Source organism: Hyperolius riggenbachi, chromosome 4 (genome assembly GCF_040937935.1).
Source record: "Hyperolius riggenbachi isolate aHypRig1 chromosome 4, aHypRig1.pri, whole genome shotgun sequence".
In the NCBI taxonomy this organism is placed as follows: domain Eukaryota; kingdom Metazoa; phylum Chordata; class Amphibia; order Anura; family Hyperoliidae; genus Hyperolius; species Hyperolius riggenbachi.
The window spans coordinates 198,226,487-198,254,037 of NC_090649.1; the positions used below are offsets into that span (position 1 = coordinate 198,226,487).

The 27,551-nt window shown below is 42.1% G+C and overlaps 1 protein-coding gene across 1 annotated transcript in view; it reads left to right on the forward strand.

Moving 5' to 3' along the window:
* P3H2 (prolyl 3-hydroxylase 2) overlaps positions 1-27,551 on the forward strand; it is a 216,715-nt gene that overhangs the window by 111,196 nt on the left and 77,968 nt on the right. Inside the window, exons 2-3 of the mRNA XM_068281207.1 lie at positions 21,447-21,590; positions 24,927-25,116. Coding sequence (XP_068137308.1) covers positions 21,447-21,590; positions 24,927-25,116 — 334 coding nt within the window. The remainder of the gene's footprint in view (positions 1-21,446; positions 21,591-24,926; positions 25,117-27,551) is intronic.

Genomic DNA, 27,551 nt, shown 5'->3' on the forward strand with positions numbered 1-27,551 from the left:
TATGGCACAACTGTAAACCTACCAAGACAAGGCCATCCACCTAAACTCACAGGCCGAACAAGGAGAGCGCTGATCAGAAATGCAGTCAAGAGGCCCATAATGACTCTGGACGAGCTGCAGAGATCTACAGCTCAGGTGGGAGACTCTGTCCAGCATCCATCTGAAAATGGCGCCTGTGAATAATGGCGCACGGTGTTGCCGCTAATCCGTTTGCCGCTTATCGCTATTTAACGTTAAAGCCTTATTGTTATTTAACGTTAAAGCCTTATTGTTATTTACCGTTAACACACAGAACCCTCTCTGTACCTATCCCTAACCCCTAAACCCCCCTGGTGGTGCCTAACCCTAACCACCCCCTGGTGGTGCCTAACCCTAACCACCCCCTGGTGGTGCCTAACCCTAAGACCCCCCTGGTGTTGCCTAACCCTAAGATCCCCCTGGTGGTGCCTACCCCTAAGACCCCCCTGGTGGTGCCTAACCCTAAGATCACCCTGGTGGTGCCTAACCCTAAGATCACCCTGGTGGTTCCTAACCCTAAGACCCCCCTGGTTGGTGCCTAACCCTAAGACCCCCCTGGTGGTGCCTAACCCTAAGACCCCCTGGTGGTGCCTAACCCTAAGACCCCCCTGGTGGTGCCTAACCTTAAGACCCACCCCCCAGTGGTGCCTAACCCTAACCTTGACAGTGTTACATTAAATCCATTCCCCGTTTTGCAGTTAAATAACATCTGCAGTTTGGCTTATGTAGGGGGCTATTGATAAATAACGTTAGTGTGTGCCACTATTGATAAATAACGTTAGTGTGTGCCACTATTGATAAATAACGTTAGTGTGTGCCGTTTTTCTTCTTTTTTCCCTGTGCGCCATTATTATGCAGTACTAACGATAAATAGCGATAAGCGTATCTGTTTAATGCGGCGCCATTGTTATGTATAGGCGCTGTGCGCCATTATTCACTGATCCCCTCTGTCCATAGGACAACTGTTATTCACGCACTGTACAAAGTTGGCCTTTATGGAAGAGTGGCAAGAAGAAAGGCATTGTTAACAAAAAGCATAAGAAGTCCTGTTTGCAGTTTGCCACAAGCCATGTGGGGGACACAGCAACCATGTGGAAGAAGGTGCTCTGGTCAGATTGGTCAGATGAGACCAAAATGGAACTTTTTGGTCAAAATGCAAAATGCTATGTGTGGCAGAAAACTAACACTGCACATCACTCTGAATACACGATCCCCACTGTCAAATATGGTGGTGGCAGCATTATGCTCTGGGGGTGCTTCTCTTCAGCAGGGACAGGGAAGCTGGTCAGAGTTGATGGGAAGATGGATGGAGCCAAATACAGGGCAAACTTGGAAGAAAACCTCTTGGAGACTGCAAAAGACTTGAGACTGGGGCGGAGGTTCGCCTTCCAGCAGGACAATGACCCTAAACATAAAGCCAGGGTAATAATGGAATGGTTTAAAACAAAACATATCTATGTGTTAGAATGGCCCAGTCAAAGTCCAGATCTAAATCCAATCGAGAATCTGTGGCAAGATCTGAAACTGCTGTTCACAAATGCTGTCCATCTAATCTGACTGAGCTGGAGCTGTTTTGCAAAGAAGAATGGGCACGGATTTCAGTCTCTAGATGTGCAAAGCTGGTAGAGACATACTCTAAAAGACTGGCAGCTGTAATTGCAGCAAAAGGTGGTTCTACAAAGTATTGACTCAGGGGGCAGAATAATTACGCACACCCCACTTTACAGTTATTTATTTGTAAAAAAAATTGTTTGGAATGATGCATGATTTTCGATCCACTTCTCACATGTTCACCACTTTGTATTGGTCTTTCACGTGGAATTCCAATAAAATTGATGCATGTTTGTGGCAGTAATGTGACAAAATGTGGCAAACTTCCTTCAAGGGGGCCGAATACTTTTGCAACCCACTGTATTTATATATATATATATATATATATATATATATATATACCAAGGGGTAAGCAGCACAAACCAAATTTTTTTATGCAATTCTATGCAAAGCATGCACGCAGCACAGGAGGTCCCCAACCTCCATACGAAATATATAATTACAGAGGGGCTGCAGCACACAACAGGAAAACAGTGACAGGGGCTCTTGGTTACGCTTTAACGCGCTTAAGCTCACCAACTGCGCCAAAGTGTCCCCGATCTGGTGAGTCCTACTCTACCATGCATAATGCCAGTTTTTATAAGCAATTCCCCTGTGAATTATATATATATATATATATATATATATATATATATATATATATATATATATATATATATATATATATCTTTCCATTTAGTTCTCTTATTTAAATATCTTTTTTCTTTTCCAAAATGCTTTATTGAAAAAAAATTATACAAATATCTTAACACTACATAACAATCCAACCTAAGAAACATGAATTGATCTTTCCTCTTTCTCCCCTATGCTGATGAACAGGTCAGAGCGTGCAATGTTGCCTCCTGATTTGCAGACAGGGTAGTTCTGCATCTAGCAGCCAATTAATGAACCCATCATTTTGTTTCTTTATCTTATAATAAAGCTTGTTTCTTTATCTTATAATAAAGCTCACATTGGTATCCTGACAGTGCTGTCCTATGCCACAGGTCATCTTATAGAGCAAGCCTTCCATTGTGCAGATGTACAAAAACTACATGAACTGATATAAAGGCAGATTAAAGCAGTAAGCAAATTACTGCATCCAATGTCTGTATATTAGTGTAGATGTCTACAGAAAAATTTCCACTGTTTCCACTGTTTCAGATTACACCTTTCCTGTGTGCAAGAGGTACTACCATAATAGATTGGAGTGGTAAGTTCAGACTAGCTGTCTTAGTTTTAACCTCAGTTTTCTCATTTTGATTACTTAAACATCTGACTGAGTGATGTCATTTAATTTAACAATCCTCTTATTTGGATGTGGCTTTGGATTCAGCTTACTACGTAATGTCAACATTGTGGTTAAGGCAGTAGCTGGGGGTGCTCTGGGATTCCTTTCTTTGTTTTTGATTATTTTTGGCTGGTTAGTGACTTTTGGAAGCCTAGTAATAATGACTCCAAATGTGGTGGAGACACTTCTCGATGGAAGCACAAGCCAGCTTCCTATCTTAAATTTCCAGGGTCTAGCACAAAAGTCTGTTTTCTTACTAGCTTATGTGTTTAATCTTTGTTATGTCTGGTTTTTCAAAATTAGCTCTACTTACATACACATGATGGAAAAAAATTCTCTAAAACGTAACTGATCTTGGCTATAGTATTTGGAGTTCTTAGCATTTTATATGATGTTTTTAATATTTTTTTCTACTCAACATTGTTTTTATTGTTGTGTAAAACCCAGTGGTGTAACTAAGGAGCTTGGGGCCCAGTGCAAGTTTTACATGGGGCCCCGAGTACTCTATTGAGATGGAGCCACAAAACCTATCAAGGACAGCTGCAGTGTCATAGAGGTGTATTTAGAGTAAGGAAACTGTTTGCTAAGGATTACCACTAAGCAATGCACATATAGAGGTGCTCATTACCAGCATAGTGCCAATGACAAGCTAATAAGATAGATGAAGGATGGTCCCTAGTGGGCCCCTCTGGTCAAAGGGCCCCAGTGCAGTCGCAACCTCTGCTTAACCTATTGCTACACCACCACTGGCAACACCCTGTTGAAAAGAAACATACAGTCAGTATACTATTCAAATTTACTGTAGTAATTAGGATTTCAAAAACACCAGACATGTCAAAATAAATCACTTTCAAGATCCCAGCAGATTCTACAGTATTTCATATTTGCTTTTCATAATTTACATACAAAGATTTAGGAGTCACTGGGGGACTTTGTGACTCAGCAATCCATGCTATAACCTTCTTGGCGGTAAGCCGCCGGAGGGTGCCGCTCAGGCCCTGCTGGGCCGATTTGTTTAATTTTTTTTTTGCTGGACGCAGCTAGCACTTTGCTAGCTGCGCCAGCACCCTGATCGCCGCCGCCGCGCGCCCGATCGCCGCTATACGGTGCGGCGCGCCCCCCCCCCCCAGACCCCGTGCGCTGCCTGGCCAATCAGTGCCAGGCAGCGCCGAGGGGTGGCCCGGGACTCCCAATGACGACCCGACGTCAGTGACGTCGGTGACGTCATTCCGCCCCGTCGCCATGGCGACGGGGGAAGCCCTCCAGGAAATCCCGTTCTTTGAACGGGATTTCCTGATCGGAGATCGCCGAAGGCGATCGAAGAGGGCGGGGGGATGCCGCTGAGCAGCGGCTATCATGTAGCGAGCCCTGGGCTCGCTACATGATATAGAAAAAAAAAATTAAAAAAAAACTGCCGCGCTGCCTCCTGGCGTATTTTTTTATACCGCCAGGAGGGTTGACAACAAAGCTGGTTTCACAAATTCTTCTAGAGTTATGACTAATAAAAAGGGGGAATCTGGTTTCTTCGTTTAAGCCTCCCACAGTTGTAATACATGAGGTCATGTATGTCTGTATCTTCTATTACTACATGGAAGTGATACGTTTATTTTACTAAAACATTTTAATGACTAGATTTTCAAAGGATAGCGGAATCTGGATGGCTTAAAGCGGAACTCCACTCAACAATTTACTTTCTAGTTTTGGACAGTTGTAATTAGTGCATCTTAATGATACTTATCTATATTTGCAAAAAAAAAATCAATGTACCACCTTCTCATGTTTAAATTCATATAAGCTGTGTGTTCTAACATCTTGTCAGTCTACAGGAAAAGAGTCTCAAGAAAACATATTATTAGAAAACTTTCTCTTTTTCTTTTAAGTTAGCCAAAAATTGTATCATCCTGATTGCAAGCTTCTGTTTAAATTTATGCCTAGAGCATTGTGGGAATTTTTTCCTGTGCATTTCCTCACTGCCTGTCTCAATCACGGAGACAGGCTCATTGAGAACAGGAAGTTAGATAAAGTCTGTAGAAAACAGGAAGTGAGGTGACATCTCCCTCCCAAATGGAGGTATGGACAGCAGACGGGAGAGCGCTCTTGGTCTGGCCATGCATGCACGACAAAATGCAACTCGGCCAGGCTTTCAGGCTGAATTACGGGGGACCGGAGCCACCCAGGGAGATGGCGAGGGACGAACGACCTTAAAGGGGCTTATGGAAGCCCGGTAAGTAAGTTTTTTACCTGAAACTCTTCTCGTTTCAGGTACACTTTAAAAATAGACAACTCAAAATAAGAAAGTATTAAGCTTTGGAGACAAAACAGTTAAAATTGTATCTTTTTTATTTTCCCAGTGTTGAGCAGTAGGCAGTACAGAAAGATCATTAGTTTCATACCTTGCCTTGTTAGGATAATGTGCTGAATGCGGAGTGACACTAATTAATTCTGCTTTTCTGTACTAGCTTATGGCATGAAAGGATTCCTGTACTATCCACCCTTTTTTGGCTTATCAATGGGCCTTTCAAGCCTCGGAGGATGGGTCACGTCAGTCCCGACTGGGCTTGGCACACTTTCGCTGTTCGTTTTGAAGGTGTTTTTCTGCTTCTTTCTGTTTTTGTTGCCCGTTTTATTTTTCAGCACATTCGGTTTGACTCTTTGCTGTCAGGGTTGGCATTTATAAAACATCAGAGGGAACTGCAGAAAACCAGATATGCTACATACAGTGTTTACAGGAAAAAAATATTTATATTTTTTCTGGAAGTAAAAGGCGTGCATATAAAAGGCACCACATTCTGTTGATATTGACATTAGCTCAACTGCATTTGCCCAAGGAATCTGAAATACTGAGACATTCATTTATGAAATGTTCCAAAGTGAAAAACCAGAGCACAAATGAAGGCAGAAAATCTGGGGCAGAACATGTGGGATACAAATATAGCTGAGAAAGCCAAACACAGGAACAGAAAACACTGACACTAAAGAGAGCTTCCGGAACTAGACAAATATTTAATGGAAACCATAAAATGTCATTCGGTTCATATACAGAGTAGACTAGCCATCCTAACAGGATGGAAGAACTGAGAAGAGTAAGTAAATTACTGGCAGCCATCCATGTTAGCAGTAGAATTAAACAGAACTAATAGCTTGGAGCAGGTTAGAGCTATAGAGAGAGCACAGGCAATATATTTCAGTAATTCCCTAGAACTGAAGGCATTGCAAAGGAAAGATCCATAAACACAGATGTTTGGCGCATTCACTTAAGCAAGCCATTTACATAAACACCTGCCATTACTATGACACTTCTATTTAGTGAATGTATTTTTAGCAAAGACACCTAGAGGTTCTTATATGCATACTTTATTCAATTATTTTGAATCACCAAAGCTCTGAGAGCTATCTGATATGCTAATCTTACTTTTCCTTAGAAAACGAACATATAGATGGGCAACAGATGAGGCCAAAAGATTGATCCCTGAAATCTGATCAGAGAGGGATCAAATCCTTCCACACACTAAGTATAATTTTAATAGATCTCAGCATGAAATCTATCAAAGTGTAAGGCTGCACGAAACAGTGCAGTGCTATGGGCAGTCGATCTGCCACAGCGCTCAACCCACCGCTGATTGATAGCTTCCATCTGGTGCAATGGATCAAATCAATTGATTGTCAGTCAAAAATCTATTGAATTATCAGAGTGGCATGTTGGGGCATCAATTTGTAGCAGATTGGATCAGAGTGATAAGCTAGTCTGTCCTTTTGATAAGTGGTCTGATTATGTACAATAGTGTTTATACCATGGCAAGGCCATTTTGTTTGAGTGTTGCAAGAAGAAACCACAGAAGAGCTCCACAGTGTTCACATACCCACTCATTTTTATCAAAAATGAACGTAAACCTGTGGGCAGTTGTACTACTATTAAATAATGTTCCAATAGGATTGTGGAGGCGGGAGCATAACCACACCCACCAGTGCAACCGGATTAAGTGCCCAAGCATTTAAATGGTGTATGTGGTAGCATGACTATACTTGTTATATGGGGCTGAAGTTTAACATAGGTGTAGTTGTTATGTTGGGCGTAGCTATACTTGCTATAGCAGTTTGGACATGGCTGAATCATTTGTTATGGGGAATATGGCTATACTTGTAAGACGTTGAACATGATTGGAATTGTATGGAGGGCAAGGCTATACTTGTTATAAGGAACTAGATATGGCTCTGGTTGTGATAAGAGAGAGCATGACTACACATGTTAGAAGGGGTTGGACATGGCTGTAGTTGTTATGGGCTATGCTTATCATTGAGATGGACCTCACCTGGTTATACCTGTTGTGAATGGGAGTGGGTACATGCATATCGTTGTCTTCTCTCATTACTTGTACTTGAGTCTTCATTTTCAACAACATACGGTTAGAGATGTCAAAACTTTGCGAACTTCCGCAAATGTTCGTGAATTGGCGAATCTACTTAGACTTCAATGGGCAGGCAAATTTAGAAACCTACAAAGATTGTTTCTGGCCACAAAAGTGATGGAAAACTTGTTTTAGAGGGTCTAACACCTGGATAGGAGCATGCCGGGGGGGGGGGGGAAGGGGATCCATGCCAAACGTCCACCGAAAATTATGGAGTTGACGCAGAGTCAGGTTTTAATCTCTAAAGGGCAGAAATCACAATACATTCCTACATTTGAGGAATAAAGGGCTGCTTTTAAATGCCCAGGGTGGTAATGTAAGGGTTATGCCCGCTTCACACTGACAGACCAAATGTGTGGCACACAATTAAATAATATCACTAGAAGTGTGCACAGATGTGGGTCAGTGCCAGTGGGCTCTGTCTGTGCAGACAGACAGACACTGGGAATATGCTGCAACAGTTCAGACACAATTTAGTGATAATAACAGAGGCCCTGGAGCAGTAGTGGAAAGACTGTGCTTATGCTTTTATGTGGCGCACAAATAGCTATCACTATAAGTGGACACAGGTGTGGGTCAGTGCCAGTGTGCTCCTTCTGTGCCCTATCAGGCAGACACTGAGAAAATTCTGCAATAAACACAATTTAGTGATAATAACAGAGGCCCTGGAGCTCTATTGTGCTTGTAGTGGGCACTGGGCACAATGGTGGGTGCCTGTGGGCTGTGGAGTGTCGCACACACACGCAAAAAAAAAACCAGCAGAAGGATGAAGTAGCCCTTTGTGGTGATTCAACAGCAATCAGCCAGCAAGGATCAAAATAAACAAGCCTAGCTAACGCTTTCCCTATCTCCAGCAAGCTCTGTCCCTTCCTCTCTCTAATCCAGCCGAAGACAGACTGGAACATGGCGAGCGCTGCAGTGTTTTTACAGGAGGCGGGTGGGTCTGTGAGGGAGACGGAGTGCAGGCTGATTGGCTGCCATGTGCCTGCTGACTGTGATGCACGGGGTCAATGATGATGTATGGGGGGGGTTGGTCAAATAGTGCCATGTACTCGCCGTGGCGAGCGCGAATAACCAATCTTCGCCGAATACTGCTTGCCGGCAAATCGTTCGGGCCATCTCTACTTACGGTAAGAAGGTAAAATATTAGTGTTGTCATACACTCAGAGTAAACTTCAATTTGACTGTATACAACAGGTCATAGCACCTTATGGCACTGCAACATAATGCTGCTTAATACATAAGTACAAACTTCACAGCAGAAACAGAGGCAATAGTGTGGCACTTCCCACTTGGAATGAGTAGTGAAACAAGGATGGACACAGGTAATAATATACTACCGCTCTCCTGCAAACCTCACAGTCCGTATATATGATGAACACTGAGGCGTGTGCTCCGTGTACACATATGCAGAAAACAAATAATGTAAATCAACCAGGAAACAGCAGAACAACGTGCACCTTCCGTCTCAATAGTTTACTTGAGGAGTGTTTATCAAATTTTGTATACAGACATCCAATGATGACAATGATCAATCACAATGGCGTGGGTGTGAAGCCAAGCATAGCTTACGTGTCCTTGGCAAAAGCAGGCTGTGCGGTGTGGAGGTGGGCTTCAGGCACTAGGTGGTGAGGTGACGGCCGTTTCGCGTCTGTGCGACGCTTGGTCACGCTGTGTACCACTAAAGTGAGGAGACGCGGCATCCGGTCAATGAACGGGACGAAGCTCCGCCCCTTCTGGTGACATCATCTCCTATTGGAGCATAGGCTAGTTGCCCTGGAGACGGGAGCCGCCCTCATGCGTCTCAATGGACGGGTACCAATGCGGAAACATTTCAGCATAAGGCGCTATATTATGCGTCTCGAAGGGCGGAAAGAAACCATCCGCCCAGAGGATACCAACGCGAAACAAATTCCGCATACAAGATAGCTGACAGCAGGACACCTGCACTGGGCCAATAATCTAAATGACCATACCAGTTACTATTTTTGGCGAAATGCTCTTTTGAACAGTGGCGACTCTTAAAAGATATAAGGAAGATGGCATAGTGGCTAGAGGCTTTAGATCCTATAAGGATCCCTCTGAATACAGGGAAGATCCCATCTTCGTAGATGACTGGATGACAGCACATTTAGACTATGTCAAGAGATTGCAGGACATAGTCTTGGCTCACACCATTAAAGAATATAACAAAGTGTCTAATGAGTTACAGGACACTAAATACAACTATAAGGCCTCAGTAACGGAGGACAGATACAACTTAATTGCTACTTAAATTTAGTTACATAGTTACATAGTTATTTTGGTTGAAAAAAGACATATGTCCATCGAGTTCAACCAGTACAAAGTACCAGTACAAATTGAAACTAAGATTCTGAAAATCCAAGACGAAATTAAAGCAAGAAAGTTTAGAAAATTATATTGTGATAAAGAGGATTTTGACAGAAATAAAATCTTCAATTGGGGTCCACCAGCACCGTTGAGGAAAATCCCGAAGGGGAAAGGTTACTGGACCACAGATTCTGGCTCAGGGAGACGCATGAGGGCGGCTCACGTCTCCAGGGCAACTAGCCTATGCTCCAATAGGAGATGACGTCACCGGAAGGGGCGGAGCTTCGCCCCGTTCATAGACCGGATGCCGCGTCTCCTCACTTTAGTGGTACACAGCGTGAACAAGTGTCGCACAGACGCGAAACAGCTGTCGCCTCACCACCTAGTGCCTGAAGCCCACCTCCACACTGCACAGCCTGCTTTTGCCAAGGACACGTAAGCTATGCTTGGCTTCACACACACGCCATTGTGATTGATCATTGTCATCATTGGATGTCTGTATACGAATTTTGATAAACACTCTTCAAGTAAACTATTGAGACGGAAGGTGCACGTTGTTTTGCTGTTTCCTGGTTAATACATAACTAAACTGAACCTTCTCTTATACAGGCATGTAAAGAAATGGAGCAGTGGTATGCTAATATGATCAATGTTTGCATGACTTCTCACCATTTAAACTTCTTTAAAATGCACTATATTTGCCATTTCCTTTTTTTTTTTTTTTTGTGAAGTAGCATATGGATATATTAATATTTAATACTAATACATTGAGATTTACTATATAACATATGCTGCTGAAAACCTGTGGATTGTACGCACTGAGTTGGTTTCATGGAATATGTCAATGTTGTATTTGTGTGGATCATGGTCATTGATCACTACTGTATGCTATTTCATCCATTTTTTTATAAACCAACAACAACAACAAAAAATAAATGGACAGTAGTGGGTGGAGTTAGATTTGTTTTTGGTTCTGTGCCTAGAATTGGATTTATTTATTTTTTATATTTCCTTTTTTTAAAGTATGCACAAATATTGCTTGATGATGGGTAAATACACATTGAAGATTTATATTGCAAACATCACCTTTGGTGCAGGTGAACCATATTTTGGCATTTCTCCCTATTTTTTTCCTCTGATGCTGTGTTTATAGCTACTTAGTTTTGAAGTATACACAGTATGACCTTTATGTAGTTCCTTCACTCTGTGCCAATATGGGTGGTTGTTTTTGCTGTTGGCTGGTGATCATGCCTTTGATTTTCTGTGTTAGACTTTTGCAGGAATTAAAATATAAAGAGAACCAGTCTGTTCCTTGTAAACCAAACATTTGCTGGAAAAGTCTTGTGGTTTTTCAGCTATGATCCTCTCATTTTAATATATTCATTTTATTGCCACCTTCTCATAATTACTGTGTGGAATGCTGCTAAGCACCTTAGAAGTGGGCTGCGTGACTATGTCTGGATGTTTACCATCTTTTTACCCGGAGGGCATCTGCAGTGCAAACTCATCATCACGTAGATAAAGTACATTGCATCACAGACAGCAAACACATAACACTGCTTTGACTGAGATTAAACAAAGCAATTGCTAGTGAAAGTGACAGCTGCTTTATAATGTAATACTGCGATAATGTATTGATGAGAAAATTACACTCATTTACTGCACATGCAACAAAGTTTAGGTATTTGCGTTTGATTTGGGACTGCAGTTGTCAAGTGGTGAGCAACAACACAGTTATTGCACGGTTCAAATCCACCGCATTTCAAGAAAACCTAAAGCACAAATAAACTGTGTGTAGTACAGCTAAGAAATAGAATATAAGCAGCAAAGAAAAAATGTCTAATATTGTTTCCAGTACAGGAAGAGTTAAGAAACTTCTGTTGTTATCTATGCAAAAGAGCTTCTCTGAGCTCTTCGACCAAACTTGGGTCGAAGACAGTCTTTTTTTCTGAAGCACTTATACATCAAAGAAACAGTGAGAGACAAGTTGAGATAAGGATTTACTGCAGGGACAGTTCAAATGGTCATTAGCTCTGCTCTGTTTTATAGTTTAAAATACAGAGTGTACTCTGTACCACTGCCAGTTTCAGGCACCCGCTAAATGTCATGCACAAATAAGCATAGAAGCACCTACTTACGTGAACAAAGCCTAACATGGCTACAGGTCTGCTGTCAATGTGCAGCTATTCTGCAGGAAGTCTAATGAGCTCGCTGCCTTGTCAAATAGTACTGTGGCAAAGGAATCCGCCTCACATGAGGGTGGGACCAATTGCAATCGCCCGTCACAGTAATGTCTCCCTACTGACTGACCACCAGTGGATAGTTTGTCACTCACTAGGGAGGCGTGGCTGCAGTATGAATAGCAACCGACCCTCCCAACCAGCAGTTACTGCATGAGCTGTGGGAGATGGAGTGTTCTCTCAAGCATGAGGAAGGATACAGAGGAGACTGCAGCTGTATGTGCAATGGTTCTAAAAATGATTAACAGTGAACTGACATCATAGGAAGGAATCAGAAGCATAACATTTTGATTTATTTGATGCTTACACATTCTTGTGACAGCAAGTTGTTCATGCACAAAATTGTTTGACTATTGCTAAGTAGCTGCACAGTACAAAGAGTTGGGTTTTTGCCTTCCCTCATTTAGCTACCAAGACATTGCAGTGGCTGATACCTAACCCAAACCTTTCAACCCTAACCAGTTATCCTTATGTCCTCTTATTCTACCTCCTAACCATAACCATCCTACAGGACTCTAATCCTTATGCAGTAGTCACCAGTTGTTGTCATCTTCACCACGGCAATTAATCTAAACAGTGGGAGACAAAATCTGGTGTGTTCCCTATGAACAGTGTTATTACCGAACGCCGGTGCCCAAATCAAGCATGATGTCTATTGGCAAACACACTTATTGATAAAGCCCATTAAGCTCATTAATGCCGTCGCTGACTACGCTATAGTATGGCTTAATGCTGGCATCCAAACCAAATAACCCCATTGACCAGGGGATGGTGACCATAGAACCACAGTGAAGCACTACGATTCATTTTCCAGGTAATAGAGGCTTCTCCTACAACCCAAATACATTTTAGTATGTTGATTTGTAAACAAAAGTACTCCTGCTGCATATTAACATTGGGCTGTAAGCCACATGTGGCAGATTCTGACTTGGTTGAGGGTCCTTTTACACCAAAAATTGCTGTCAGCATCACAAACAGGCTGTGATGCAATCATGATTTTCACATTTACCCTAAGCATGTTTGCCGCTGCGATTCACGATGGGATTGCAATGGGAGTTAAAAACGAATTATCAAACACAGGAAAAAAGGAAGGATTGGCGAAGAATCCATCCAATCAATCACACCAGTGGAAAAAGGGTATCACAAGTGCCATGTTATCGCTATGCTTTTGCGATCGGCAAATCGCTGTGATCCAAAAATGCAATCGCAAACGTGGCTGGTGTGAAAAGGTCCTTATTGCGATCTTTAAAGTGCTGCATAATATATTGGAGATATATCACTTAAGAAATAAAATTATATGAACTACTTCTGCGTCGCTGTCCATGACCTTGCTTTTTTGTACGTAAAAATAATTTACAACTCCTTTAAGCAAATGTCTTTAAAAGGAACATGCTGCTTACCTAAGCTGATACACAGTTGGCAAGACATGTTTACAGCTTCTGACTTTAGGCCCACACACATCTAAAGGCTTTCCCATTTATCATTTAATCTTATTTGTCAGTCTTAGCATATCCAGTCATGACATGCTCTGCAGCTATGCTCTCTGTAAACAGATCGAACTCATCTTGTTGAACACTGACACTCATAAAAAGGTGCCCAGGGCATATCCACCTCATCTATATGCTTAGCAATAAAAAGTCACAAGCTCTGATGGACTTCTCTGTTAAGTACCGTACTTCTACATCTTTGTACTAGTTGCTAGCAGGTAAAAAAAACAGTATAGCTTGCATTGCTATGCCCCACTTTTTTAATAAAGGTAAAGGCTAATTACTTCATTAGCATAGCTATTTTATAAATTACTAATTGTCCCCAGTCACTAAATTCTGTCATGTTTTAGTGCAAAAGGGAATAATCCATTCACTATTCATATTTTACGGGTAATATAGCACTGCATGTGCTCCGTAATAATTTCTGGAAAATACACCATGTGATAAATGAAAGACCTATGCAGTTAATTTAACCAAACTTATCTTTATGAATTATCTCACCCTTCCTATTTTGATGAGGAATAAATTATGAAATAAGCATATGAGTGATAATTCATGAGGTAGACGGCTAATTACCAAGATGCGTTTTGTGATTAAAGCCCTATGTGTTTGCAGCAATGGTTTTCACTTTTGATGCCATTCCTCATCTCATTTGTTTGTAGTTCTTTTTGCATGCCTTCATATCCCACTAGCCTCTTTAGGGGTACTGCAATGAGCAACAGCACCGCCAACCAACTGAAGATTATTTGTTTATTTATTGTATTTATAAAGCGACAACATATTACGCAGCGCTGGACATTAGTTAAGGTTACAGACAATATTTAGGGGCAACATACAGCAATAAGACAATACAGGAATACATGCAAACCAGATCACGCAGCACAGTATCGGTACCAGGTAATGCTTAGTCAGTCACTGGATGGGAGCATGTAGATTAGGCAAGTCAAGCTCAAGAGTTCCCTCAGATCCATAAGATGGGTGTACAGTGATGAAAGTACATGAACAGGTAGGAGACACAAGGAGAACCCAGCCGAAGGCTTACAAACTAGAGGGAGAGGTAGGGACACGAAAGGTAGGGGACCAGAATTCAGCTTAGAGCTTAGGTTTAGAGCACCAATGAGGGGGCATAGGCCAGAGTGAAAATGTGCATTTTCAAGGCCTTCTTGAAGATGTTGAAGGAGGGGGCAACCTTAATGGGGGAAGTAGGGAGTTCCATAGTGTTGGAGCAGCTCTTGAGAAGTCCTGGAGGCATGCATGGGACCAGAGCCGGGACAAGGTCATCCAGCGCCCAAGGCTGAAACACCAAAGTGCGCCCCTCCATCCCTGCCACCCGAGCCATCAAACACTGATTGCTGTTAGACTAAGAGGCGCCACAGGGCCCACAACCTCCCCAACACCTTAATATCTAGTTATCTGGCTTGCAGTCACTGCCATGTATCCCCTTTTCTTATTTCTTTCTGCTTCAAACACAATTAGGAATGACAGCTGAATGAATTCTGCGCCCCCTCCTACACTGCGCCCTGAGGCTGGAGCCTCTTCAGCCTATGCCTCGGCCCGGCCCTGCATGGGACTGGGTAATGCGTGGGGCGGTTAGTCAGGCAAAGTTCATTGGAGGAGTGGATCAGGATCAGGAGATTAGCTCCTAATTCCTTGCCCACACCTGTGCTCTCAGTGTTGACATCTGCATATCAGATCCACATATGTGGCAGTTTCATTTTGACTTCCTCTAACATAAGTTGCAGGTCTTGAGAATTTTATGGCCATGCATCAACCTACAGTTGTAGGAGAAGTGCTGGAATTTTTCAAATACTGAATTACTCCTGATATACTGATTTTACTACTGTGCACTTAAAAAGAACCTTAACTGAGAGGGATGTAGGTCTTTCCTTTTAAATAATACCAGTTGCTTGGAAGTCCTGCTGATCACTTTGGCTGCAGTAGTGGCTGAATCACACACCTGAAACAAGCATGCAGCTAATTCAGTATGAATTCAGTCAGAGCACCTGATCTGCATGCTTGTTGAGGGGCTGTGGCTGAAAGCATTAGGCCACATACACACATCAGACCATAGTCTTTTGAAAATGAAAGATCACAGACCAATCTTACCACCCTTCATGTAGTATGAGAGCCATACTCTACACAGTCTTTTCTATGGAGCTGAACTCCACATCAGAAAAAAAATCTTTGCAAGATGCTGCACACACAGATGCTGTACAGACACAAAAGATCAGTATCTGCAAAAGATCTGTTCCTGCCAAAAATCCATTCCTGCAAATTGCAATGATAGTCTATGAGATCTGCAGATCATCATACACACATGATTTAACTGACATTCATCTGCAGATCAGATCCACCAGGATGGATTTTCAGATCTGCAGATGATTGCTTGATCTGCAGATGAATGTCAGTTAAATCATGTGTGTATGATGATCTGCAGATCTCATAGACTATCATTGCGATTTGCAGGAATGGATTTTTGGCAGGAACAGATCTTTTGCAGATACTGATGTTTTGTGTCTGTACAGCATCTGTGTGTGCAGCAACTTGCAAGGATTTTTTTCTGATGTGGAGTTCAGCTCCATAAAAAAGACTGTGTAGAGTATGGCTCTCATACTACATGAAGGGTGGTGAGATTGGTCTGTGATCTTTCACTTTCCAAAGACTATAGTCTGATGTGTGTATGAGCCTTTAGAGACACAGAATCAGGACAGGCAGGCAACTGGTATTATTTTAAAGGAAAAATCCATATCCTTCCCAGTTTAGGTTCCCTTTAACACGTTTACTGTATGTGTTTTGTGCCCAGCTGTCCATGTAAGTCAACATTTTGTTGGAACAAAGTTTTGTGCTTTAATCAAGTGGGTCCTGTTTTAGCTACTGTATACTTTGTATGTATGCAGCGTTCAGTTACACCTACCATGAGACCTGACTCCACTTTGTAATTGTATTTACAGTTTACATAGAGCAAGGAAGGTTTAGTGTGTCTTTATTCTTGCCTGATATAAAAAGCAATAAAATAACTGTAGAAAGGTTAGGACATCCGTCAGGTTTTTTTTTTATTGCAGTGAGTGTTTCTGCTGGAGAAACATTACTTCCTGCATATCCTTCTTATGGGTCACAAACGACAGGAAACAAGAGGAAATTCACACAGACAGTGATAGTAAACTGGCAGCAATCAGGAATCTTGTCCACTCCATCTAAATCTGAAAAATTAGTTTTAGGTGAATCTGGGATTTAAAAAAAAAAATTAGCTGTCGTAAACACCTACCTAATTTGAAAAATATGTTTCTTTCTGAAAGCCGTTATATCTAGTATATCTAAAACAGACATTAACGAGGCATGCCAAGTTTTTTCAATAAACAGTATCTGGAGGGCAAAATTAAAACATTCCCTGAACACCCTTCATAATTATTTAATGACACTAAGACTCATTATTCCTAAACCAAAATAAGATTCCAAGCATGTCCAGAGTTGTGAGCTAATAACATGCTTCCCACAAACTGTGTTGTAATATATTTTAGCTAATAATAACATTTGCAAAGCATTGTGTAACACTATTCTTCACATTGACACTTTATATGAAATGGATTATGGGTCAGGTTGCCCTTGCTAAAGTGGCAGCTTACCCACACACATACCATTGTGGAGGTCCATTATAGTGATTGCTGCATTCGGGAACAGATTTGTTCCCTTCTATGAGGCAAATAACAACACCCAGCTGCTTTCTAAAAAAAATGTGCAGATCAGGTTTGTACAATGCAGCAACGAAATGAACTAACTCAGACATGGTACAGACCATCTGGTATATTACCAGATTGGAATATAGGTCCAATCTGTAGGTCCATTGCCATCTACTCTGGGAAATAAAATAGAGCCAAAGGTCTTGTTCACACTACCAGGGCCGGATTAGTCCATGGCCTAGAGCAACACAGGAGCAAGGGCACTAAAGCAGCAGGGTAAACTGATACAGCATTTGCAAGCTTACAAATGCTGCAATGCAGGGAGATCAGGCTAGCCAGTCACGTATGCAGCGGCCACCTTGCTCTCTGTGCACGTTGGCATTGTGACAGGCGACTTTGGACTTGGGCAGCATTGGAGACAGAGGGGAAGAGGAAACTTCTGCACTGGAGACGAGCAGAGAAGTGAGTGACACTGATGGCTGCAGCGGTGTGGAGGCGAGCTCTACTGAAAGGAGGGGAATGGGAAAGGGAGAGATTAAGGGAGTCATCATGCTACCTATACAGGAGGGGAAGGGGTCATCAGGCTACTTATACTAGAGGGAAAGGGGGAGGGGTCATCTGGCTACCTATATTGGAGGGGGGTCATCAAGCTACCTATACTAGAGGGAAGGGGGGAGGGTTCATCTGGCTACCTATACTGGAGGGAACTGGATAGAGGTAATCTCGCTAGCTATACTGAAGAGAGGCGGTTTGTGACATTGGCCTTGGGTACTAAAGAGTACAAATTCGGCCCTGCACACTACAAGCACTTTTTAAGCGCTAGTAATTTGAAAAGCTCTTAATAATGTAATGCTATGGGTGATTTTCAAAGTGTAACTGTCTGGCATAAAATAAAAAATCAATTATTTCTTTTTATCTGGTAAACAAGTAATTAGGATGCTAGCCAGGCAATCCAAAAGTTAAAATCACTATTACTTTTCTTGTTGATAAATGATCATTCCCCAGTTTACCTGACTCTTATTTGGTACACCCAAAATGTGGTACACACAAAGGAAGTTGCAGGGCATGCTGGGTTGTCCTTTTTTTCTCTACTGTCCCCTCAGACTTAACTAATGCAGCCTGATTGGCTGAAGCCTCTTTCCCTCCGGTTTTCCCCTCCCCCACCTCTGTTCCGCTCTGATTGGCCAATTTTTCTCATGCTGAGACAATGCACTTTCTATAGTGAAAGGCTGCCAATGCATATACATTCAGGCAGAGGATAGTAAGGGAGGAGATTACATCAGGATTGGCTTCAAAATAGCCACAGTTAAATGGGAAATGCTAAGAAGCAATTTTCTCTTTTTTTTACTGCAGAAAAATCACTAAAATCAAAATGTGGACAGTGCAATACATATGCTATGTAAGTAGCGTATGTAAGTATTTATCTACTTATATATGTGGGGGAGTTTTAGATAGTATGGCTGACATCTCCTCTTTAAACAATCACATTTGTGTCAAGTGAGGGCACACATAGCATTTTATTAGCAAAATGCTTAAAAGAGTGCTGGTAGTGTGAACCTGCCCTAAACATCAAAAACAGGCATGCTTACTACAAAATGTTTTTGCCTTGACTTCTTTCCTACATTTTTGTTTTTTTACTGTTTTGTTTGCTTACATAAGAGCTACTATCTTACCAGTAAATAAAATTGTGTTGCCTCACCCAATCCCTCCACATGATGTACACACAGCCCCCACCTTCCCTGGCAGTGTGTACAGAGAGCAGGGCAGAAGGATCTGAGCCTGCCAGCATTGTTGTCTCAACACATTCATGTTTGATTCACCTGCAGTTCAGCTAAACAGCATTGTATGAGGGCTTCTGCTGAGTCTACAGTTCTCCAAAAAGGTACCCCACCCATCCAGTTGCCATTTTGGAGTCTGCCATGGTGACAGTTTCAGCACTTATGATTAGCCTTATGATTGCCACCTCATTAACAGCTAAGCTACTGATTGACCAGGACGGAAAAGCTGCAGTAGTCGTGGTGACCCATCATAACAGGTTTGGTATATGCGATGAAAAGTGTATTTCTGAGTGACATGGGTAACTAAGCACAATGAAAGTTAGATAAAAGACAGATGAGTAGATGATAGTTAAGCGAACAGATAATAATTTTCCACCTAGTCAGTCTGGGCTGGAAGTTGAAGTACAGTAAATAGTTTTTGGGAGATCTGTGGAGAAAAGGATTTCTAGCTGGATGAGGGCTAGATTGAGAGCATTACAGTCTGTAACCCAGCTTCTTGTAACACATGACATTGCCATAAGCTGTAACTGAAAGTCTGTAATAACATCAATCCATCATGTTAAAAAATTTCCATGATGGGATATGTCCACTGAAGCAGCGAATGGCTTCTAGCAATGGCATTTGTGGTGGTTAAACTGAATTATGGTCCAAACCTCCAGATTTATGGCATCCGATAGCCACAGGTGTGGTGGAATGTTAGCTGTAATCCATTGCTGGGAGCCTAAGTGCATTGAAATAACATGCAAGCCTCGACATCTGACTTGTCTCTGGGCTAGTTTTCATACTATTACTTTATTGAAGTTATTTTATCAAAGTTTGTATTTATTCCAAGTCCAGGAGATTGTTGGTTCTCTGCTTAGAACTGTTTTCCTTGCAAACACAGGTGATGTATTGAAGAGGTACCAGTAATACTTAGTGATGTTTTTTGGCAATATGTTAGTAAAAGAAGCCTTTCTGTGAAGGTATGAAGATTGTTCAAGCCCTGAAGGGATCTTTTAGAGTGTTACGGAATCAGATCTAATAGCTGCATTCAGAGTGGAACGAGTGTAATGCAGCATAGCTCACTGGTCTGGAATGTAGAGCTGAAGAGGAAAGCCTGTTCTCAGTCAGCGACGTCACTTAGAACAGGAAAATCATTGTGTGGCCATGATGTCACGTCAGGAAGCCAGCAACTCACCAAACAAACCTCTAATTTCAGTTTATAAAGTACTGGAAAAAAAAGCTTCCATCTTTATGCTGTAACACTCATTGGGGAGGAATCACAGAAGGCCTTGTTGAACACTGATTAAAAGAAGTTGTCTGGAACATAATTTATTTATCCCATGTGCTTTTCACCTTATTACATACTTGGCTAAACCATCCCAATTTTTTCTTCTGCAATTGATTGTCTACTTCAAGTGGAAAATCCGTATTTATGCCTTGCCTGTGCATCTGTTTTGTGTATATACTAGGCAAGAGCAAACACTGGTTTCAAAGTGTAGCCTTCACTTTACAAACATATACTCAACTACAAATGAAAACCATCAGAGGTTATTCTGTAAACACTGAGTGAGCCCTGGTCATTAGCCTGCCTGCCACTCACATAAGCTTCCCTTCACCTTCAATATTCATCAATATCTGATGAATGTTAGAGATGATAAGCAGCAGTGAATGCAAATAAAGTAATCTGAAGTAATCATTGTTTTCCTACAGAATACCTCCTCCAAAGCTGCTGTGAAGTTTCTGTCACTACTTCAGACCAAAAATACTAATATTGTGCCAAGACTTCTCCTAACATGCAACTCTCCATTGACCAAAGCAGAGGTAGAAATCTAACCAATCAAAGTCAGTTAACCAGCTGCTAGCTACTTGGTTGACAGCTACTATTATTTGATATGTTTATTCTTTCCCATCTTAATCTTTAGGCATTTGCGTGTTAGGAGGAGGAGATTTTACTTTTGAAACACTATTAACTGTTCTCAAACACATAATTGAGGTTGAACCTCCCCCTAAACAGGCCATTAACTCCAACCTAAATTCAAATTTCTGCATAATTACACTACTACCCAATCAACACACCTTTATTTTGGATAACACACACGGAGACACACTCACACAATCATCACCTTTCCAGGAAATTAAAACTTAACTTTTAATATTTTTGATAACATTCTGCTCAAGAAGAAATGGCTCAAAAGACAGTAGCCACTGAAAATGATATGTAGTTGTAGGTGATGGCATGAGTGTTCAGGGGTATAGCTAGCAATCCCACTTTGGCACACTAATTAATATGGTGAAATGAAAGCACACCACACAAAAATCCCTGCATGTTTCACCCCAACATTGGGCTTTGTCAGGGTGCTAAGGTGTGCTAAGGTGCAAATCACATAAATTGCTTAAAGTTACATATACTGCAAAGAAAAACAAAATATGCACACTCATAAATGTCTAGTGTGGTGTTTTTTTTTGTTTTGCTTTTTTTTCTATTAATTGATCATACAGGGAGGAAGTACTTCTGATTTGTATTCCTTCACCAGCCTTGTTATATCAAAGTGTGCCTTATATGAGAGAAGTAATACCTGTGAGCTTATTGCCTCTATGAAATAGTCAAAATGATTTGTTACATGAAATTACTTTTCTGTTTTGCAGTTGAATCAGCTGGATAAGGCTGCTGAGGCCGCTCATACCTTCTTCATGGCGAATCCTGAACATATGGAAGTGCAGCAGAATATAAAAGCCTACCAAACGAAATCAGATATACCTCTGAATGACAGGGAGAGACGTGCTTACATGGTATGTATTCCTGTTGCTTTGCTTTACATAGTCCAGGTACACCAGTGTAATTAGCAATGTAGCAAGTATCGGTATCCGCTCGTTTTATTGAATCCTCAGTGCGATGTGGTTTCTAAATGGCTAAACGTCACCGAATGGAAACAGCAGCACACATGTTCCTCATTATGGAATATTTCCCACTGGTCATTCAGTCTCGCATTCAGTTTCAATTCAAGCGACCAGATTTGTCATGCCTATTTATTTTAGTGTTTGTGATTTAATTGAGCAATTTCCTCACAGTTTGTGATGTTTAAAGTATGTTTTGTGTTTTTATGCTTTTAGCACAAATCACCACTTCAGAGCCATTTAAAGAACACATAATTAGAGAGATATCAAACATATCATTGTATTTTTTCTGTGATCATTTCATGCTGGAAACAAATGTTATATTGAAGTCAATGATGTGCTGTGACTTCATGTTTTATGAGTAAACTTTTACTTCAGCTCAACTAAAAGAAGAATAAAGTGGAGCTCCAGCCCTGTTTTCTAAAAGTGTATTTCCAGTTACAGAAATAGGACAATTCAGATTTAAAGCTGGCCTGAATGATTCCTGCTTTCACAGCTTTTTCATGAAGAAAGTCCTAGCAATGCCCTGTTATATGTCTTTCCCTAACTCCTGTGCCTGTGGTAAGGTCTCAGAGGTTGTTTACATAATTAACTTTTGAATGGTGCCTAAAGGTGGAAAGAAGCAATCACGGGATGAAGGTGGATGTGGGTAAGCTGACAAAACCATGGATGCATTGAGAAATGTGTTGCATTTCTGTCCATGAGGCCGGTTTTAGACCTTTGGTGTGTGTTGCGATGCTTCACTCCTTTACATCGCACTGCAGTGCCAAAAAAGAGATTCATATGACACTGCGGCAGATTGCGCCGACAGGGTCATATGCGTAGCGCTGCCCCCTTTTCCCCCTCACAACTCTCACGTTCCCCCCACACGCTCAGCCCGTCGCCACCCTTCACCCAGTGCCGTACTCCCTGCTGGACAGGAAGTACATCAATAGGATTTCCTGCTTCCCCATCGCATTTGTGGTGTTGAGAACAGGCGCCGCCCACAGCCGCCAACAAATTAAACATTTTTGCATCACCCTTTGACTTCCATTAGCTCAGTAACGCGCTGTTGACTTTGTGGCAGGTTGGTGGCAATTTGCAAGCTTACAACGCAACGTGGTTAGTTTACAGTGTAAAAAAGGCCCTGAAATGTACTGCACTGTTTTTGTTATTGCATATTTTTGTTGGTACATCTTGCAGTATTGTATAAACTTTTGTAAGTAGTTGAAACAAATAAAAAAACATTGTCATTCTAAATGTCAAAATCCAGAGTTGTCGAGAGTAAGGATGGTGTTTCCCTTATGCCGCTCAGGAGCCTGGCGTCAGTTGCCCCGGGTGCCGTGCTTGCGATCCCATTCATTATAACGAATGAGATCGTGGGCGCAATCGCCCCAAAATGCGTGCAACCATGCACTGCAATTCAGGGGTGAATCACAACCAGAGCCGGTTCTAGACTTTTTGCTGCCTGAGGCAAACTTGTGAGGATGCGCTCCCCCTATTGGGAATGATCGCACAGTACCCAACAATTTACTCTGTTTCAGTTAATGTTTTCACATGACATGCCGCAGCTCAACACAATAGCACGCTGGCTGGCTGTGAGTCTGTGACAACCAAACTACTCACCTTCAGCCACTTCATTCCTCCTCAGTCAGGACAGCAGTGCCACCTCCTCCCTTCTGCTGTGCAAGTCATATGAAACACTGCTGCTCTCCTGCCTCCCCCCTCCTCACTCACTGTCAGACTCCTCACACAGCACAACAAGCTGCTTTTACCCAATGATTACTTCTTCACTTCACTTTCCTCTCGCTTCTCCTCCAACTCTGACTGCATGCTGCCCCTGTAATCTCTGCACCTGATGCAAATGTTTCACCTTGCTTCATGAGAGAACCGTCCCTGATTGCAGCGCATGTATTGAAACATATGATTGCAGCGCATGTATTGAAACATATGAGAGTGCAGTCTATGCACTCTCTGATGTCCCTGCGATTGTGTTTCCATAAACGCGGCTAAAAGGGCGCATATGGAAACAAGCCCATAATCATTTATTCACATTTTAGTATGTTTAACAAATGACCTGACTAACAAACAAAATCAACTTACAAACAAGCTCCCGGAACGTAACCTGATTGTTAGTAGGGGACCGCCTATATAGCCTAACAATTATTGCCACAGGTTCACTACAACCTAGTTTCTCAACGTGTGGTACGCGTACCCCAGGGGGTACATCTGTTGGCTCCAGGGGGTACTCGGGCTTGATATACTTAACCAAGAATAACAAATTTAGAGTTTCAGAAAATGATAAATCTTATTTAAACAACACCAAATTAGTGTTTTAACTAATTAAAAGCAATAGTAAATGCTTGGAAATAGTTTAGAACCAATTATAGTGTACTACAATTAAACCTATATTTTCAAGGGGTACTTGTGATAATGTTTAATATGCTAGGGCACAGGTGTCGAACTCCAGGCCTGGAGGGCCAGATCCATGCCAGTGTTTAGGATGGACTGAGAAAGAGAGGAATGTGTTCTACCTGATGGACCACACCTTTCCTGATTCAAACCCATCAATTCATTTGAGCTGGGTCAAAAATGTGTGAGGACTCCGGCCCTCGTAGGACCGGTTTGACATCCCTGTGCTAGGGGGTACTTGGTGAGTACAGGGCTTTAAAAGGGGTACATACCGATAAAAATGTTGAGAAACACTGCACTACAACATAGAAAACATGAATGGCATTTACATAGAATTGCTGGGGCCTCAGATTGTATGATGATATCTATGTTAAACGTATGAGCAATCTGAATACAACTCTCCCAGTCTTTGCCCATTATTGCCTAAACCTCAGAGCGCTGAAAAGCTCATCTTGGTTAAGTCTATAAATGGAATCGTAATTATTAACTATTACCCCAACACTTTATCTTGTGTCAGGCTGAGCTGCCAGGAACTGGGAATGAGATTAGAATTTGTTAGCTGACTCTGCTCCTTCTCACGGTACAATACCTTCCCTGCCTGAAAACCCATTTATGTGACTGCTTTACCAGATGGAAATTACGTTTCCTTTTCAAGGCATTTCTGGAGGCTAATGTGGAAAAATAAATTCATACAGATCAGGTCACATGCGTGGGATAAATTGTTACCCCAGACAGAAATAAATTACCTGCAGACATGCCATAAGAATGTTGGAGCTGTAGTGTCCTTCTATTATGCAACGCTATGAAATAAGCTAACATATCTTTCATTTAAACCCCTAGGAGGATTACCATGCAGGTGTGAAGCTCTATGATAAGGAACAATATCACCAGGCAATCACGCATTTTGAGGATGCTTTGAAAGGCTATTTTCAAGCAGACGCAGAGTGTAGAGCTATGTGCTGGGGGCCACAGAAGTTTGACGAATATGAATATGTGGACTACAAGGGAAATCTGTATGAAGTAATGGCAGGTAAGGACTTAGCACAAGAACATAGCTATATGTTTCTTGCGCTCATTGTTAACAATTTCACTATGTGAAGCAACAAAATGCACTGGAATATATTAATGTTTCCAACTTCTGAATTGTATTTGTATCTGTTAACATTCTAAGGGCCTGTACACACTGCTGCACTTTTAAAATCGCATGCGATTTTTAAAATGCAAGCCTTCATGAGAATAGGAAAAGCGCATCGCACCAGTGTGTACAGGTCTCCACGATTTTCATTATTTTTCAAAAGACCTTCTGATTAAAAAGCGCATGCGATTTGAAAAGCGCAGCGCAAGCGCAGCAGTGTGTACAGGCCCTTACATGGTGTTTTGTTTGACACAATAGAAAACTGAAACATGCTGCATTGTTTCTCTCAGAAGTTAAAGCTCAACCAGTGGCGTAGCAATAGGGAGTGCAGAGGTAGCAACCGCATCGGGCCCTTGGACTAGAGATCCACCCCCTTGGACTAGAGGTCCACATCTCAACTACAGTATTAGTTATTTATTGGTCATTTGCTGGTAATAATCACTTCTATAGCTGCTTTGAATAGTAGCGATCATTAACACACTGTTTCCCATCCCCTTCTTGCACCTCTGACACTGTGGTTGCCCTCCTTGGCGGGTTTTAGTGCACCATATTAACTGTTATGTATAGAGTGCTTGGGGGGCCCCACATAAAATTTGCACTGGGGCCCACAGCCTTACTCTGATCTTTTAGTTAAGCTCTAGATGGAGAAGAAAAAACTGCTAGCTATTTCAGGAATTGATTGATGTCAGTGTGCTGTAAATGTCAAAAAAAAAGTGTGTAAAGTGTTGTACAATAGTACTATAGAAGAAGAAATTCTGTCTCACTGCAGTTACAGCCTTCCCCGGTGACACCACAGGCTGAAATAATAGCAGTAGACTATGGTACTTACCAATACTTTACTGCTACTAAAATACTCTACTACTAATACTATGCTTAAAGAGAACCAGAGACCACAGAAAAAAGATGTTATACATACCTGGGGTTTTCTCCAGCCCCATCAGCCTGGATCGCTCCCACGCCGCCTTTCTCCGCTGCCTCTGTCCGCCGGTACCGGGTCCCGTCATTTCAGCCAGTCGACGCCAGCGCAGTGCGCTCCCTCCGTACCTGCGCAGGCGCATGCATACAGAGCCGGAGGGAGCCCCTGTGCATGCGGAAGACTGGTCGCGTCCGGCGAAAGTGATGGGACCTGGGATCGGCGATAGAGGCAGCAGAGGACGGCGGCGTGGGAGCGATCCAGGCTTATGGGGTTGGAGGAAGCCCCAGGTATGTATAACATCTTTTTTCATTTTTTAGAGATCGTTCGTCTCTGGTTCCCTTTAAAGATACAACAATGTACCGCACTTGCCTGGAACTGAAAAAAGACCTGAAGAGGCTGAAGTAAGAGATCTTGTAGTCCCAGGGACAGGAAGTAAGGGGAGTTCTGCTCAGAAGGGACTCAAAAAGCAGTTATATCTTTCCCATATCAATCCCAATGCACTAAACATATTTTTCTCTGCAGTTGGGTTTTAGGGCCCTGTCACGGTGTACATTTATATTATGCAATGGCATAATTCCGATAATAGAATATCGGTAATCTTTATCATATTCTACTATGGACTTACCTAACCTCCCTCTAAATTCCTAACACTAACCAACCCTTTCTCCCACCAATGCCTATGGCCTATCCTAACCATCCTCCCCCCCCCCCCCAGTGCCTAACTGACACCCCTGCCGATACCTAACCAACACCCACACTGATGCCTAACCCTAACCTAACCCCTCATCAGTGCCTAACCCCAACTGACACAACCCCCCCCCCCCCCCCCACTGATGCCTAATTCTAACTGACCCCCACGATTTCTAACCCTAACAAACCCTCCCCCCACCCCTCAATATCAGCTGATATCCATACCTACCGTTAACCTACTACCCCATGCCGCAATATGCGCTGATACAAGCATCACCTTTGCCGCTGAATATACTAATGAACGCATACTGGCAGCCTAATTTCAACCACGAGTGCCCACATAACCTCCCGGGTGCTGCGATAGCCACAATTAACAGTGCAGTCTAAGCTGTGCCCATTTTAACATAGCCCTGCTTGTGCCTAAATAAACTGTTGCCATTCACTTGCAGGACATGGTGAGTGTTTACTGTGAGTAGTTGTTAGAAAACTTGACTAGTCTCTAGATACTGTGAGTAGAATTTGACTAGTCTCTAGATACTGTGAGTAGTTGATTGCAATAGATTTGCATTGTGGGATACAGTGAGTAGTGACAGCTTCACTCCTCATAGCATTGACTACTTTTAGTCTCTAGGTTACTAGACGTAGCAACGCAAAAATGGCAAAAGTCACTCAGTTGCAGGTCTATTGCTAGGAATTAATCACAGCATCCAAAGACTAGTTATAG